The sequence below is a fragment of the Aspergillus aculeatinus genome (assembly GCF_003184765.1).
Source record: "Aspergillus aculeatinus CBS 121060 unplaced genomic scaffold BO66scaffold_31, whole genome shotgun sequence".
In the NCBI taxonomy this organism is placed as follows: Eukaryota; Fungi; Ascomycota; class Eurotiomycetes; order Eurotiales; family Aspergillaceae; genus Aspergillus; species Aspergillus aculeatinus.
Genome location: NW_020291500.1, coordinates 109,942 through 124,461, shown reverse-complemented (window position 1 = coordinate 124,461; position 14,520 = coordinate 109,942). Strand labels below are relative to the sequence as shown.

Sequence of the window (14,520 nt, the reverse complement as noted above, 5' to 3'; positions counted from 1 at the left end):
TCTTATGTCTCAACTAAACATGGGTTGAGGATCCGCCTGTGTTCCAAGAGCAATTTAGCCCAATACCTAATGAAGACAACTTATTTTTTTACCGGGCGGTGTCAGATAAATCATGTAGTCAGTATTCGCTCCAATTGTCCCTTGAGTGAGTTGCTCAGTACCATTGGAGGGGTGACCCGCTATGAGTAATCTCACTGGCAGGATGAGTCGAAGGCGCAGCACTAGACCAGCATGAGTCATGCTGCAGGAAAAGCCAGGGTGATCTGAACCTGACAGCTTTCCAGGCCCTTGATTATACATGAGTACATGCGTCCGAACCATTAAGAAGAGTAACTCCGACGTAGCGAAAGTTGTGAAGTAATTGGAAGTGTGAAGAGTTCCGACAAGAGTCCTGACCAGCTCTCGGAGGCAAACCGCCGCCACCCGAACCACATTCACCCGTTCGTGCTTCAGGAACAAAATCACTGTTTGAGTTCCACCAGTTTCTGTTGGTTTTTAAGTGGCGCCCCCCTGCCTGATCTGAACTCGCCTTCGGTTTCCTTCTATAGCTATATTGGAATCGATCAGCTCACAGATTTTCATTCCACTCGAGCGGAAGCCCATCTTCGATCTTTTCGCGGCAGTAATCTCCTGCTTCTCAAGCTCCTTATCAAAGACCGATTGATCTACGCTTTCCCTATTTTGTACTCGGCCCTTGATTGGTGCTGTTGCATGGACGTGCTTTCTCCGCGTGCAATTTCCGAACTTAACGCCTCTGTAAGGACCTTGGAGCCAACGATGTCGAACTCTCCAGCCCTCGTGGCAGACAACAACAGCACTACCCCGCGCACGAGGTCCAGACGCGGAGGTAGAGGCCGTGGTGGCGATCGCAGTCGTTCTCACAGATCTGCACCACAGACACAGGCACAGGCACAGGCACAAACACAATCTCAACAACAAACGACAGCACACCCGGCTACGAACCCCCCATTGCAACAGAACGAACCTTCTGCGACACAGACTGCGCCCGACACAAACCATCCACCAAGAGGACCGAGGGGAAGCCGAAGAGGGGCGAGAGGCGCAGGCGCACAGTCGAATGGAGGCCGACGACATGGTCGAGCACGCGGCGGTGCTGACCACTCAGCGGTCACTACTGGGGGGCGAAGATTCGAGGGTCGACTGACCAAACCAGAGCAGTCAGAGGAGACTCAAGATGTCGATCCCCAGAGCGCAGGCGCGGAGGACATTGCTGGATTGAGAGCAGATGCGCCAGCATTCGTCCCAGGAGGGCCAGCCGGAGATCTACCTCGACAAAGTGGACGTGCTCCTGCGAGTGGAAAGGGCAAATCGAAAGCGAAAAACCCAAGCCAGCCTCGATCCGCGCCCCCTCCGCCTGCGCCCAAGATTACGACGAAATCATCGGCACCGGACATTGCCACTCGAATCCACGAAGACATCGCTCACAACCTCTACGAATGTCCGATATGTACATCTGAGTTGGGCAAACGGTCTCGTATCTGGTCCTGCGGATTGTGCTGGACGGTTTTCCACTTGAGCTGTGTGAAGAAATGGTCGAGGAACGAAGGCGCGGCGGCTCAAGATGCGGCGCGTCGCCGGGGCGAGGAGGGCGAAAGCAGCGCTCCTCGTGCTTGGCGCTGCCCGGGCTGTAATCTGCCGCATGAAGTGTTTCCTTCCTCTTACTCCTGTTGGTGTCAGAAGGAGGCTGACCCACGCTCATTTCCTGGTCTCCCGCCCCATTCGTGTGGACAGACCTGCGCGCGATCGCGAAAAGGTTGTCCACACCCTTGCGATGCGACGTGCCATGCTGGTCCATGCGCTCCTTGTACTGCTATGGGTCCGACCCAGGATTGCTTTTGTGGGAGGAACTCATCTACGAAGCGTTGTCAGGACACCGACTACGATAATGGATGGAGCTGCGGCGAGATATGTGGTGATCTGCTACCTTGTGGTGAGCACACCTGCCCGCGGCCGTGCCATGAGGGCCTCTGCGGTGCCTGCGAGGTCAAAGTCGATGCGCGCTGCTATTGCGGGAAATCGCAGTCTGAGATGCTCTGCAGTTCCAAAGATGAGGAGTTGGATAGTGAAGCCCTGCGCATTAGCGAAGACGACGGCGGGGGGGAGCTTGAAGAATGGGTTGGATGTTTCAGTTGTGGTGATCAGTGCAATCGACAGTTTGATTGTGGGCTACACTCGTGTCAAAAGTCCTGTCACGCCCAGGATGCGCATCCCGCTCATTGCCCCCGATCGCCCGATGTCGTGCTTTTCTGCCCGTGTGGGAAAACATCTCTAACAGACGTTGCGGGTTATTCGCCCCGAACTACTTGCGAAGACCCCATTCCCAATTGCTCGAAGCCTTGCGGGAAGTCCTTACCATGCGGACATTCCTGCGAGCAAGTCTGCCATACCGGACCGTGTGGGCCTTGTTTGCAGAAAGTCACGATCCATTGCCGATGTGGCCGCAATGACTTCCGGACGACTTGTTTCTCGGGAGACTTTGAGCCACCTCAATGTTTCCGTATATGTAAAGCCGGCTTGCATTGCGGTCGCCATGCGTGCGCGGAGCGCTGTTGCCCCGGCGAACAGAAGGCAATCGAGCGTCAGGCTATCCGGCGAAAGCTCAAATCCCATCTTCGACCAAGCGATGAGGATTTTGAGGCTGAACATATCTGTACCCGGGTCTGTGGCCGTATGCTGAAATGCGGGCGGCACACATGCCCGGAGATCTGTCACAAAGGGCCCTGTAACACTTGCAGGGAGGCAATATTCGAAGAGATCCCGTGTAACTGCGGTCGATCTGTCTTGTATCCGCCTCTGCCCTGTGGGACACAGCCTCCAGCTTGCTCACACCCCTGTGAACGCGTTAAACCGTGCGGTCACCCGCAGACGCCCCATAATTGCCACACCGACGATGAAAATTGCCCGAAATGCCCGTTCTTGACGGAAAAGGCGTGCCTGTGCGGCAAACGTGTGCTGAAGAATCAGCCGTGCTGGCTTGCAGATGCACGGTGCGGACAGATTTGCGGCAAGCTCCTCAAGTGTGGCTCTCATACTTGTAAGGGAAACTGTCATCGACCGGGTGATTGTGAGGATGCTTCCCAGCCTTGTCAGCAAGCTTGCGGGAAGACTAAGTCGCTGTGTGGTCACCCCTGTTCTGACCAGTGTCACGCTCCTTATCCGTGCCCCGAGAAAACCCCCTGTTCATCCATGGTCGCAGTAACATGTAGCTGTGGACGACTTCGACAGGAGCGACGTTGCAATGCAGCCAAGGCTGTTGTGACCAAGGGCCACCTCCAGCAGGCGCAGCGACTTCCATCGGCGTCCCCGCTGGCGTGCGACGAGGAATGCGCCCGCCTCGAGCGTAACCGTTCTCTGGCGTCTGCGCTTGGCGTCGATATCAACCCGACGACGACTGTTTCTCAGGCGCTCACCTCCACCAACCTACCCTATTCCGCTGAAACTCTCGATATTTACCTCCAGCTTTCATCGTCGTATCCTCTATCCACTCTACAGTCCTACGAATCGACCCTCCACAGCCTCGCCACGAACAAGAATCCAGCAAACCGCTCCACCCGCTTCCAACCCGCCAAATCTCCCCTCCGTGCCTTTGCACACTCCCTCGCCGCTGACTGGGGCTTTGCCAGTGAGAGCTTCGATCCGGAGCCTCATCGCCATGTGTTTGTTCTCAAACCCACTGCCTGGACTCCCCCCCTTCTGGGCATGGGAAACGGTACCACCATTGGTATTGGCGGTGTGAGCGTCGGGGAATGCGTCAAGTTACGTGATCGCCAACGCCTCAAGGAACAGGAGGAGCAGCGACTCGCTGCAGCGGAAGCAAAGGCCCAGCGCGAAGCTGCACGGGCCCAGCAGAATGCGAACGGCGAGGGCGGCTGGGCGCAGGTCGCAGCTTCAAAGAGAAGTAACGGTCTTGGTAGCTCGCGGAGCAGTACGCCTGGTCTCCAAACACCTGGTGGCAGTTCTTGGTCTACAACTATGTACTCTGCTCTTGCGGGTGACGATGGCAGCGCTTCATGGAATTCCCCCGCTCCGTCCCAACCTCAAGCTAAGAAGGAGAAATTGGTGTTGCGGTCGGGTGTGAAGCAAGTGAGGACTTCCAGTGCGATTCTTGATGCGAGTCGTGGCGAGTCAGTGCGGGATCCTAAGTCGGATGGAGAAAAGGAGGATGCTTGATCTATCGGCTTGCTGGAAGAGCCACTTTTATCTCTTGCATACGCTAACAACCTTCGAATGATGCCATGTGCGAGGAAATGACCTCTTCCGGACTTACTTCAATCTCTCGGTTCCCCTTACCATTCGCTTTGACTACTTGAAAACGTTCACGACTTTAATGTTTTTCGCTGCTATTCAGCTTTTTCTATGGTTAGCGTGCATAGCTGGCCGGTCGTGTGCTTAGTTAGAAAGACCAAAAGTCGATAGAATCGGGATTTGGCAAATCAATGTCACTCTGTGTCTATTTTGAGATATAGACATGCTCTGATATTCAGGGTATGCCGTGATCTATCGCTAGTTTTGTCTTATAGATATATGGTATACCTAGGAACCTAGCTACAAGTGCCTCAGACATCTATACAAAACAATGTGATACTCGCTGTAGTTGGTTAGCCAGGCTGACGTACCTGGCTGTAACGTTATGTACCTGTACTGTACCTGTACTAATTTAAGCATAAGCAGACAGTTAGTCAGCCCCAGTGAGCTGACGAGCAAATCAGAGAAGACTACTTGGGGCTAAGGCCGGCTGCACCTTCCCAGCCGGCCGCTGCTCGGCACCAACTGCCTCTCCTCTATTTATTCCCTGGAGCGCAATCATCGCCTCAGCTCGTGGTATGTTATTTCCATTTGTTATACGGAGTATTCCGCTACTACATGAACTACCAAGTCTCACCAAATCGGTCCCATCCAGACTTGAAAGTTTCAAACAAGTTATTTAATCGCATCGAACTGCATCTGCAACGAAGCATTTCGTTTCACATTCCTACTACTACTATCCATTCCGGTTCGCTCAACCGACCGTATGATACAGTAATTGTTGTCTTGACCGGGAGAACTTCAATTAGCCCCGAGGCATCCAATAGCTTTCTACTCTCCGGAGGATCACAGCATCATATCCCACCGCTGACTCCGTATTAAGTTTTGATCGAACTTGAGTCGAGCCTAATGCCCTCGCGCCGCAGCCACACCAAATCCCGGAAGGGTTGCATTCAGTGTAAGAAGCGACATGTGAAGGTTTGCCATTTCTATCTCATACTAGCCGTGGCTGTCCTTGCGTGCTACTATCTCAATCCCATCTTCCCGCCAACCGGACACCCTGGGATCTACTCACCGGCCGTTCAGTCTCTGCTTTCGACCAGAAGTTGACAGTTTAGTCGCTGACAGTAGTGCACAGTGCGATGAAGAGACGCCTCGATGTGGGTTGTGCAAGAAGAGAAAATTGGATTGCACGTATCCGTCCAATGATGCGGATGGTCAAAACCCCTCCACACCACATGAATCACCCGAGGCGGTATCCGGCCCAGAAGCAGATTCGTCGCAGACCCGAATGCTCGAAATGAGATTATTCCATCATTACCTTACGGAGACATACATCACTCTCTGTCAAGGTCGCCTCGACGCACATCATTTCCAAGTCGTCATCCCGCGAATCGTGGTGTCCCATCCATTCCTGATGGACAGCCTTTTGGCACTATCTGCTCTTCATCTTGCCTATCTGGAGCAGCATGACAACCGGTCGTGGCTGGAAATTGCTCTGAAATATCAGAGCCGCGCCTGCTCAGCCTTTAGTCGAGTCTTGGCGGACATCTCCCCGGAGACTTGTGGGCCAGCTTTTATCTGCTCCATTTTCATCATGCTGTGTGCAACGGCGTATCCTTGTGTTTCCGAAGACAGACAGACATTCGAGCCGTTGTCTCATGTACTAGAGATTCGCCAGCTCATTGCTGGCTGCGCACTCTTATTTGTGCAACTCAACGGCATGGAGTATCGGGGTGACTTGCAAGGATGGTTGAAATGGAAGGACGATGAAGTCGATCAGGATGGCAATCCTTATCAGTAATCCTCACCCTTCTCACCTCTGACCTGATCTGGAGAATTGACCTTTTTATAGAGTTCGAGAATCCCAACTGAATCTTCGGAGGTATGTTACTTTCGCCTGTCTGGCAGCAGTTACTTCACAGATGCTAAACTACTTCAAGTGCAATCATGGCTTCCTTGAAGGGCGTTCAAGAGAAGTTTAACAGTATCGGTGGACCAAATCAGGCAATATACCTGGCTACTTGGCAGATTCTTCATGAAGCAATCAAGAGATGGCCATTTGGCGGCCCGAACGGTGGTATAATCGCATGGCCTATCAATATTAGCGAGGCCTACATCGATCTGCTCAAGCAGGGTGATTGGGTGGCTCGTATTCTGTTTCTACACTACGGCGTTGGACTGCATTTGCTCTCAGACAAATGGTTTGTTCGAGACTGGGGCCGTCGTCTCATCGAGACCGTTCTACAACCGGAAGATGAGATTCCCTCGATCTGGGCGAGCACTATCTCGTGGACCAGGAGCGCAGTTGAGCTCGAAGAATGATGGGGTTTCATATGGGTCAGCTTGGACTCAACCAGCCTCAAAAGCTTTAGGTTCACTGAAAAGGACACGATTCATGGCAGATCAGGCCTTGAACTTGGTAAACTCGGTACGGCAAAAGCAAGAGCAAGGAAGCTTGTCATGACGAAAGACGTGCGGCATCGGTATTCCAGTAGCCGTTCCGAGATGGTTGAAAACTGACTTCGATATATCTGGATTTCTTCTTTCTGCTTGAAAGGTGCATCCGAGACCTTGTCTCAATCCAAAGGTGATTCTCTGGGTACGGGCCGCCCGGGAATTACCTCATGATCTGGGACATTTTCTTTCTAAAGTCTTCCAAACGCAGTCTACTCACTTCTAGCATTGACGAAGGGCGCTTCTCGTCAGTATCATCGTTCGGAGTGATCAACGAGAGCCCCAAACTCTCTCTGACCCGAAGAAGTATGGTTGTCTTTGCAAAGCGTCACGGCTACCATACTTCTTTTCAAGGGCGCTCACGAGGACAAGAGACGCGAGGAGAGGCTTATCGCGACCTCCCGTTGACCCCAGATAACTTTTCGGATGACCAGTCATAATCTCGAGCGTGGCCAAAACCCCACTCCAGGTCAAGGTGCATGGTTGACAACAGCAGAAACTCTCCGGCTTTCCGAAACCTGAGCCCTGGTTTGAAGAATGCATCAAGTCGGACCAAATTTTTGCTCTGCTGGGTTCAGAGATTTGATTACCCCAAAGTATGCACGTCACGTTTCAAGGTGAAATTTGATTGGATGAGGCAGGTATTGCGCCTTTGGATGAGCTTGGTGTGCCATCGGGTGACCAGGCCGAAGTGGCGGTTCGGATTGCTGTTGGTTGAGGCTGATAAGGAACCAGGCATGCGGGACTCTGCAGGAAACTAAACTGTCGTGGTCCTTATCGCCGTTGGAGTCAGGATGGTCAGAGAGCCCTCGGCCTCTTTAAATAAACATAACCGGTTCCGAATCTTCTTTGCTTCGTATCCTTCACTTGTCATCCATACTTTCAACCTGTATCTTATCCTGCCTAAGGTAGGCTGACTATTCCGATTGTCGATCCCCGTCTGTCTGGCATCTCGGAATTATAGTGGTAGTTCCAGGCCCATCGTTCTTTCCAGTAACCGCATCCGGCCACCAAGTATACTAAACATGCAGGGTTGCAAACCGGATCTCATCGACAACCAAGATGCAGAGAAGCAGGTACTTAGACGAAGTCCTCCCCTGTTCCAAGAATTACTTCTGGTCTCTAAATTCCTAACCTGCATTTCTCTCATAGCCACTCCTTGAGGCCTCGGAACGCCCGGTCGCGTGCACTCAGTCGGCTTTATCGCACGATAAACCCCGGAATAGGTCGAGAATGTTCCGTATCCTGCGATTTACCCTGTCAACCACACTAGTCTTAATTGTCTTGGTCACACATCTGCCGAACGTACTCACGTCGCCTCTCGACTATGCGACTCGTCAGCTGAGCTGGGACTATGAGTTGGAGGACGGCAAGCGTGGCGCCGTAGCGAGTGAGAGTGCAATCTGCAGTCGCCACGGAACCGATATACTACTACAAGGCGGGAACGCTGCTGATGCTGTGAGTTTCTGAAGTCTATTGACTTAGACGATACGGAGATCCCGCGTGGCAAGGATCAGTTGAAAGTCGTGCTGACCTGAAGGCCGGTAGATGGTGGCAACGATGCTCTGCGTAGGGGTTGTGGGTTAGTCATTCCCCTTCCCTGGCGGTAGTGGAATTTTTGGAGCTAATTTGTCTTGCGCCCAGGCATGTATCACAGCGGGATCGGAGGGGGTGGCTTCATTCTAGTGAAAGACCCTAACGGCGCGTTCGAGTTTATCGATTTTCGCGAAACTGCCCCAGCGGCAGCATATGAGGACATGTTTGTCAACAATACGGAAGCAGCTGTCACTGGGGGTCTTGCAAGGTACAGCTTCTCATCCCACGATGACAGACCTTGGTACTAACAAGATCTACAGCGGTGTTCCAGGCGAGCTTCGTGGTCTTGAATACCTCCACCAGAAGTATGGCTTACTTCCTTGGCCAGCCGTTGTTCAACCAGCAATTAAGACCGCGGATGAGGGCTTTCCGGTTGGCCCGGATCTAGTACGCTACATGGCTTCCTCGATCAGCGACGCGGGCGGCGACGACTTCTTGTCTAATGACCCGACATGGGCAATTGACTTTGCTCCCAACGGAACTAGACTCGGCCTCGGCGATACCATGACACGGAAGCGTTATGCCAGCACCCTCGGGATGATCGCTGAGAAGGGCGTTGATGCATTCTACTCTGGATATATTGCAGAGACGATGGTCAATGCGGTACGAGTAGCTAATGGCACGATGACTCTTGATGACCTTCGTAGCTATGCCGTCGAAATCCGGAACATCTCACAGATAGACTATCGTGGATACCGAATTACCAGCACCACTGCTCCATCTAGTGGAACTGTTGCACTGAACATACTCAAAGTTTTGGATACCTACGACAGTTTCCTCGCCCCAGACAATGTGAACCTGAGCATTCATCGGCTGGATGAAGCCATTCGGTTTGGATATGGACTGGTACGTCTCACCTCCTTCTAGACAAAATATGTCAGGCTCTGTGTGACTGTGGGCTGATTCTACGATAGCGAACAAACCTGGGAGATCCTGACTTTGTGGACGACATGGGAGAATACCAGGGTAACATGCTTGAGCAATCTACTATCGATGAAATCCGGGCGAAGATCTCCGACTCTAAGACGCAAGATATAAAAGCATACGACCCGCGAGGTATTGAAAGCTTGGATACGTGCGTACCTCAATGACACGCCTTCTGAGCCAAGCTAATGGTGTCTGTAGCCCGGGGACCTCTCATATTGCTACTATCGACCACGAAGGCCTTACTGTATCTGCAATCACAACGATTAACTTGCTTTTTGGGAGCAAGATTATGGTCCCCGAGACAGGAATTATCATGAACAACGAGATGGATGGTAGGTGAAGGCAACCAGACCTTATATCTTCTCTGCTAATCTACTTCTCAAGACTTCTCTATTCCTGGCTCATCCAACTCGTTCGGATATGTTCCCTCTGAGGCGAACTTCATCCGACCTGGAAAGCGCCCGTTGTCGTCCAGTACGCCAGCCATCGTGACTCACCCTAACGGCACTGTCTTTTTCGTGGCTGGCTCGGCGGGCGGCAGTCGGATCATCACCGCGACCATCCAGAACATCATCCACGCTGTTGATGGTGGTCTCACGGCGGCTGAAGCTCTGGCTCAGCCTCGTCTGCATGATCAGCTGATCCCTAACCAGGTCACGTTCGAGTATAGCTACAACAACGAGACCGTGGCCTTCATGAAGGCGCGCGGGCACAACGTGACATGGGTTGCACCGACTCAGAGCTCGGCGCAAGCAATCCGTGTTCTTCCGAATGGAACCTTTGATGCTGCTGGGGAGCCTAGGCAGCTGGACTCGGGAGGATTTGCCGTCTGATCGAGTCACTCGCTACCTACGCGGCCCGCGGTCCGGGACTGGCCGCCACATACTGTGAATACTGGAGACTTAGAAGTATATACAAGCATATAGAGCTTGGATGTCATCTCCTTCAAGAACCCCGACCCACGGATCTACTATGCGATAGAAATTCATAGATCTTGACGATGAACGAAACGGAGAGCGGGGATGTAGTCGATCTGATCGAACTCGACAAGAAAGGGACGCTGAATTTGGTCAAAGAAGTCAAAGGGTGCACCAAAAAAGCAATCACTTCGTACAGTTGACTTTTCGTAGTACGTAGTACGATGACGATGATGGGCGCCATCTCTTCCGCAGCCCAATGCAGCCTGAGGCATCCCGGGATCCCCGCCAGAAGCGGTGATGCCTGAGGTGTAGGTGTCGAATGTACCGCTAAGTTTCGGTGGTGAGGTTGATGACGATAATGTTGTTGTTGTTGGTTGGTCTTAATCACAACACCTTCCATTGATTGTCCTGGAACTCTTATCTGCGGTCGAGACCTGGTCCTTTAAATGACCGATCACTTAGTTTGTCTCCTCTAATGTGTGATATGAGGTGGTGCTTCATGCAAGTAGTCTAGTGAACCCCTCCTCGCTGCCCGCTAGAATACTGCGTACTGTACTAGTCTGGTTAGTGGCTCTTTAGTCCGCAGTTCGTAGGGAGTTTCGGGGACCCTTCATCGGGTTGCAATAATCAAACGAGTTGGAGAGGAGTCTGCGGGGAGGAGTCAATCAGTGTGTGTCTGTCTTCTATTTCTTTCCAGTCTAGTCACTCTCACCGCAAAATCGATCCTCCCGCCAAATCTCCTTCCATGCACAGTCACTGCATCTGCAATTCTCTCCTTCTTTGGATCATTGACGTTAACTCACTATACTGCACGATATTCCAACAATTGATTCGTCACTTCTCTCTATTTTTCTGTTCAAGCGCCTGAACTATCTTCCAATTTCCGCCCTCTCCGACCCTTATCGTTCGTTTCCCTCCGCGCCCCTCACGGGATGCTGCATCGGTTGCAGCAGCCCCCTCGGTGGATTGACACAGGCGCCTAATTGGGCATTCGACCACTGGGAATTGCGTTTGGTTCCAGATCTCTTAAGCGCCAGACGACGAAAGTCCGTCCGGCTCTCGGATCATCTGGATCTCCTTCTCGCATTGTGACACCACACAAACTCTTTCTTCTTTTGCTCGCCGTGAGAGCTGTTTAGCTGGGCCTCTCATCCCGCTTTCGCGATCTATAACTCGAGGTAACTACTACAAACGCAATACAACCCGATCGAAAGCGAAAAAGTGGGGACGAAGAGCAAGGAGACAAGGGGTTGTGTTGAGGGGGGAAGATTGTCTTCCAACCTTCCATATCCACCTCGATTCGAAGCCTTCCGCCTGATTTCACACCCACACCCACGTCATGTTCCATCTACCGTTGAGACCTAATGACCGAGATCGCGACAGGGACCGGACTCGCAAGGCATCGACTTCCTCGAGCGTCTCTTCCAAATCCAAACAACACAAGCACCGCTCGTCCCACGGACCATCGTCTACCCGCTCCCCAACCAAGGAACGACCTCCCGACCCTCCCACGGACCGCTCCTCGACCCCTTCGCTCTCCGCCTCTAACACCAGCCAGCAACGTCGTGCCTCAATGCCCGGCATAGACAGCGCCAGCCGTTCCGGCACGGCGTCCTTCCTCGAATCGAGAACCAGCCTCCCTTATCCGACCTTCTCCAAGGCTCACAGCAGGGAAGCTGTCGGCAAACCGAACATCCCGACCCCAGATCCGACCGACCTGACCGACCAAGGCAAAGAGGCAGCTGACGGAGGAAGCCATGATCGATCGGACAGCAACAAGAATGCGCCCCCGAGTCCCCCATTGACGAGCGTCGACCAGCAATCCCGCCAAGGCAGCACGGTGTGTGATAATAAAGACGCGAAGAATACAGAGGAGAAACCGAAGACCAAGATCCGGATTCGAGCCGAATCCACTCGCTCGTCCTCGAGTCTGCGGTCAAAGAAGGATGAAGGGACCAAGTCAAGCAAGACAGTGCGATCGGATTCGACGAAAGCCAAGCGCTCCAGCCATGACAAGGAATCGCCGTCTCGTACAGCTAGCCGCAAGTCCTCCAAGAGCAAGATCGTGGAGGAAACAGCGCCGCCCAAACGACCCTCCAGTCGCACCGCCACGACGCCGCCACGCTCCCCAGCAACCGTACGCGACATTGGTCTCGAATCAACAAATGGGTCGGAGGCTACGACGGTTGCGCCCGCGCACCAGTCTACCACGTCCCGCAAGGTCAGAAGCCCGGAGAAGCCGCCTTCTCGTACCCAAACACGGTCGTCCATGTCTCATCGCCCGGGGTCCGCATTCCGGAGCCCAGTGGAAGATGCATACGATTACGGGCGGCCTCCGACCGCGAACTCAGCCTACGGAGCCCCTCCGCCTCCGCCTCCGCCCCCGGAGGTGCCTATATCCATCCCGAAGGTCGACTACCTTTTGCAGCACGGTGGCTTAGATCATCGCGCGCCAAAATCACTCCTTCAGAGTTTGAGCGGCTCGGAAGCCGCGCCGTATCCCCCAGCGCAGCCGCAACTCGTGGCGAGCAAGATTTTCGAGCCTCTCAATCGGCTCCTGGAAGACTATCAGCATGTTATGACGAAGAACGGCTCACTCGCCGTTGCAACGGGATATCGATCAGTAGCGCGGCGACTTCTCGACCGTTTGGAGGCCGTATTTGCTCGCGATATCTCGTCCGAATCATGCAATTGTCTGATGTGCGAACATGAAGAACACGAGGAGCGCCCAGCGGGCGTGAGCTGGGGAGAGGTTCTTGAATTGGTATCCGGCCGTCGCGAGCTCCCCAACTGGCCACCCTTCAGATTGTCTCCGACGGTCGTGGACCCGGATTGGTCAGGTGACGAGCACATCCCCATGCAGAAACTGGATATCGACGTGCCAGAAGAGTATCGGGAGCATTACATTCGGCAGTCACGTAAGACGAAAGTGGCCGTCGATAAATGGCTCAGTGAGCAGTCTGGTGGAGGCACAAGCGCACCCGATGAGGTTGACGATGAGACCTTGACGTTCGCCATCTTGACCCATCTGGAGCCCGAGGAGCGGCAACTCTTCTCTGCCATCCTTGGAATCAGCTCTACCTCACCTACACCGCGGCCCGAGGGACAGCCACGCCCCCGACCGGCTCCATTGGTGTCCTCGACTCTGGCGATTCAACGACTGTACCGACTGTCATCCCCACCGCGGGACCCTGAAACTGCGATCTACATGCTCAGCAACCCTGGCATGCACCATGTCCTAGCCACCCTAGCGGCGATCAGCGACGATGAATGGGACATTCTCATCTCCGGTCGCTTTGACGGGTTTCTACGCAGTGGCGCCGAGGACTCCTTCCCGTCCGGCTCAACCCCCTCGCGCTATAGCAGCACCCGGTCCAATACCCCGTTCACGACGGGTGGTATCTCGCGGGGTCCAACGCCCAGCCAGCTGGACGGAGTGTCCCGACCGGCCAGCCAGCCCTACGGCACGTCCCCGTCTCCAGCCCCTGCATCATTCGGAGGCCCCATCGCTCTCGATGAGGAAATGGAGATCGCAGCGCTGGCGGAGGTCGAGCGAGACATCTACCTGGGGATGGAGGCGCTGGAAGATGCCTTCGAGGCCCTGCATTGCAAGGCCGAGGTCGTGCGCCGGGCGCTGCGCGAGCGCGGCGCCGGCCTCTCGATCGCGAACCAGAACCGCCGCGGCTCCTTCGTCGAGGCCCGTCTGGGCACGCCCGCCTCCGGCTTCGGGCTCTGGGAAAACGGCGCCGACGACGACTTCTTCCTCGACGATGGCGTGTCCCTGGCCCCGGATGATTCGGCAAGTAACATCAGCTCTAACCGGCGGCGTCGTCCGAAGCGGCGCACGGAACGGCGGACCCCGGCCCCCGTTGAGGAGGAAGACGAGGAAGAGGCATACGACAGTCGACGGGGAACTCGAAGGAGATGAGTTCGGTCTAAGTGGTTAGGTCCTCCTACATGTGTTTTATTCTCCGGGAGCAGTGGACCGTCAGCGCTGTTTCCTTCTCGAGCTTTTCTTTTTCTTTGCATTCTGCCTTTACGATTTGTTTTTGTGTTTTGTGTTTTGTTTTCCTTCTCAAATACAGCGTTAACGACATTTGATGAGCAATGGGGATCTTATTGATCAGATCAAATTCCCCCCGCGACGAATTGCATGAAATGAATCGACATGAAGAGGATGTGAAGGAATGAGGGAATGGTGGGATGGTGAGGAACGGTGCGTTAATTTAACCTCAGTATCTAATGTACCTACCCACCCATGGTGGGTGTGGAGAGAGAGAGAAGGCATGGATTAGTATTCATTTTCCCGACAGCTAAAGGGAAGGAGTTGGGTTGTACATGAGGACAATTGATT

At 53.7% G+C, this 14,520-nt stretch overlaps 4 protein-coding genes across 4 annotated transcripts; all 4 read left to right on the top strand.

Annotated features, from left to right (window-relative positions):
- Positions 1–330: 330 nt before the first annotated feature.
- On the top strand, positions 331–4,470 carry BO66DRAFT_392746 (putative NF-X1 finger transcription factor). Its single transcript, XM_025647597.1, has one exon. It carries the CDS (start codon positions 778–780, stop codon positions 4,189–4,191), a length of 3,414 nt encoding a protein of 1,137 aa, XP_025502753.1. The 5' UTR covers positions 331–777; the 3' UTR covers positions 4,192–4,470.
- Positions 4,471–5,175: 705 nt separating this feature from the next.
- BO66DRAFT_325820 (uncharacterized protein) lies at positions 5,176–6,591 on the top strand (the record flags this gene model as incomplete). Its single annotated transcript, XM_025643876.1, has 4 exons — positions 5,176–5,244; positions 5,405–6,066; positions 6,122–6,151; positions 6,210–6,591. 4 exons carry the CDS (start codon positions 5,176–5,178, stop codon positions 6,589–6,591), a joined length of 1,143 nt encoding a protein of 380 aa, XP_025502752.1.
- Positions 6,592–7,616: 1,025 nt separating this feature from the next.
- Positions 7,617–10,155, top strand: BO66DRAFT_117568 (gamma-glutamyltransferase). The gene is made up of 8 exons (XM_025641878.1): positions 7,617–7,799; positions 7,876–8,181; positions 8,272–8,305; positions 8,368–8,527; positions 8,580–9,165; positions 9,234–9,394; positions 9,445–9,578; positions 9,631–10,155. Exons 1-8 carry the CDS (start codon positions 7,749–7,751, stop codon positions 10,077–10,079), a joined length of 1,881 nt encoding a protein of 626 aa, XP_025502751.1. The 5' UTR covers positions 7,617–7,748; the 3' UTR covers positions 10,080–10,155.
- A 1,350-nt stretch (positions 10,156–11,505) lies between these two features.
- Positions 11,506–14,094, top strand: BO66DRAFT_325729 (uncharacterized protein; the record flags this gene model as incomplete). The annotated part of the gene is made up of 1 exon (XM_025643874.1): positions 11,506–14,094. The coding sequence occupies one exon, from the start codon at positions 11,506–11,508 to the stop codon at positions 14,092–14,094; it is 2,589 nt and encodes an 862-aa protein (XP_025502750.1).
- Between the last annotated feature and the right edge of the window lie 426 nt (positions 14,095–14,520).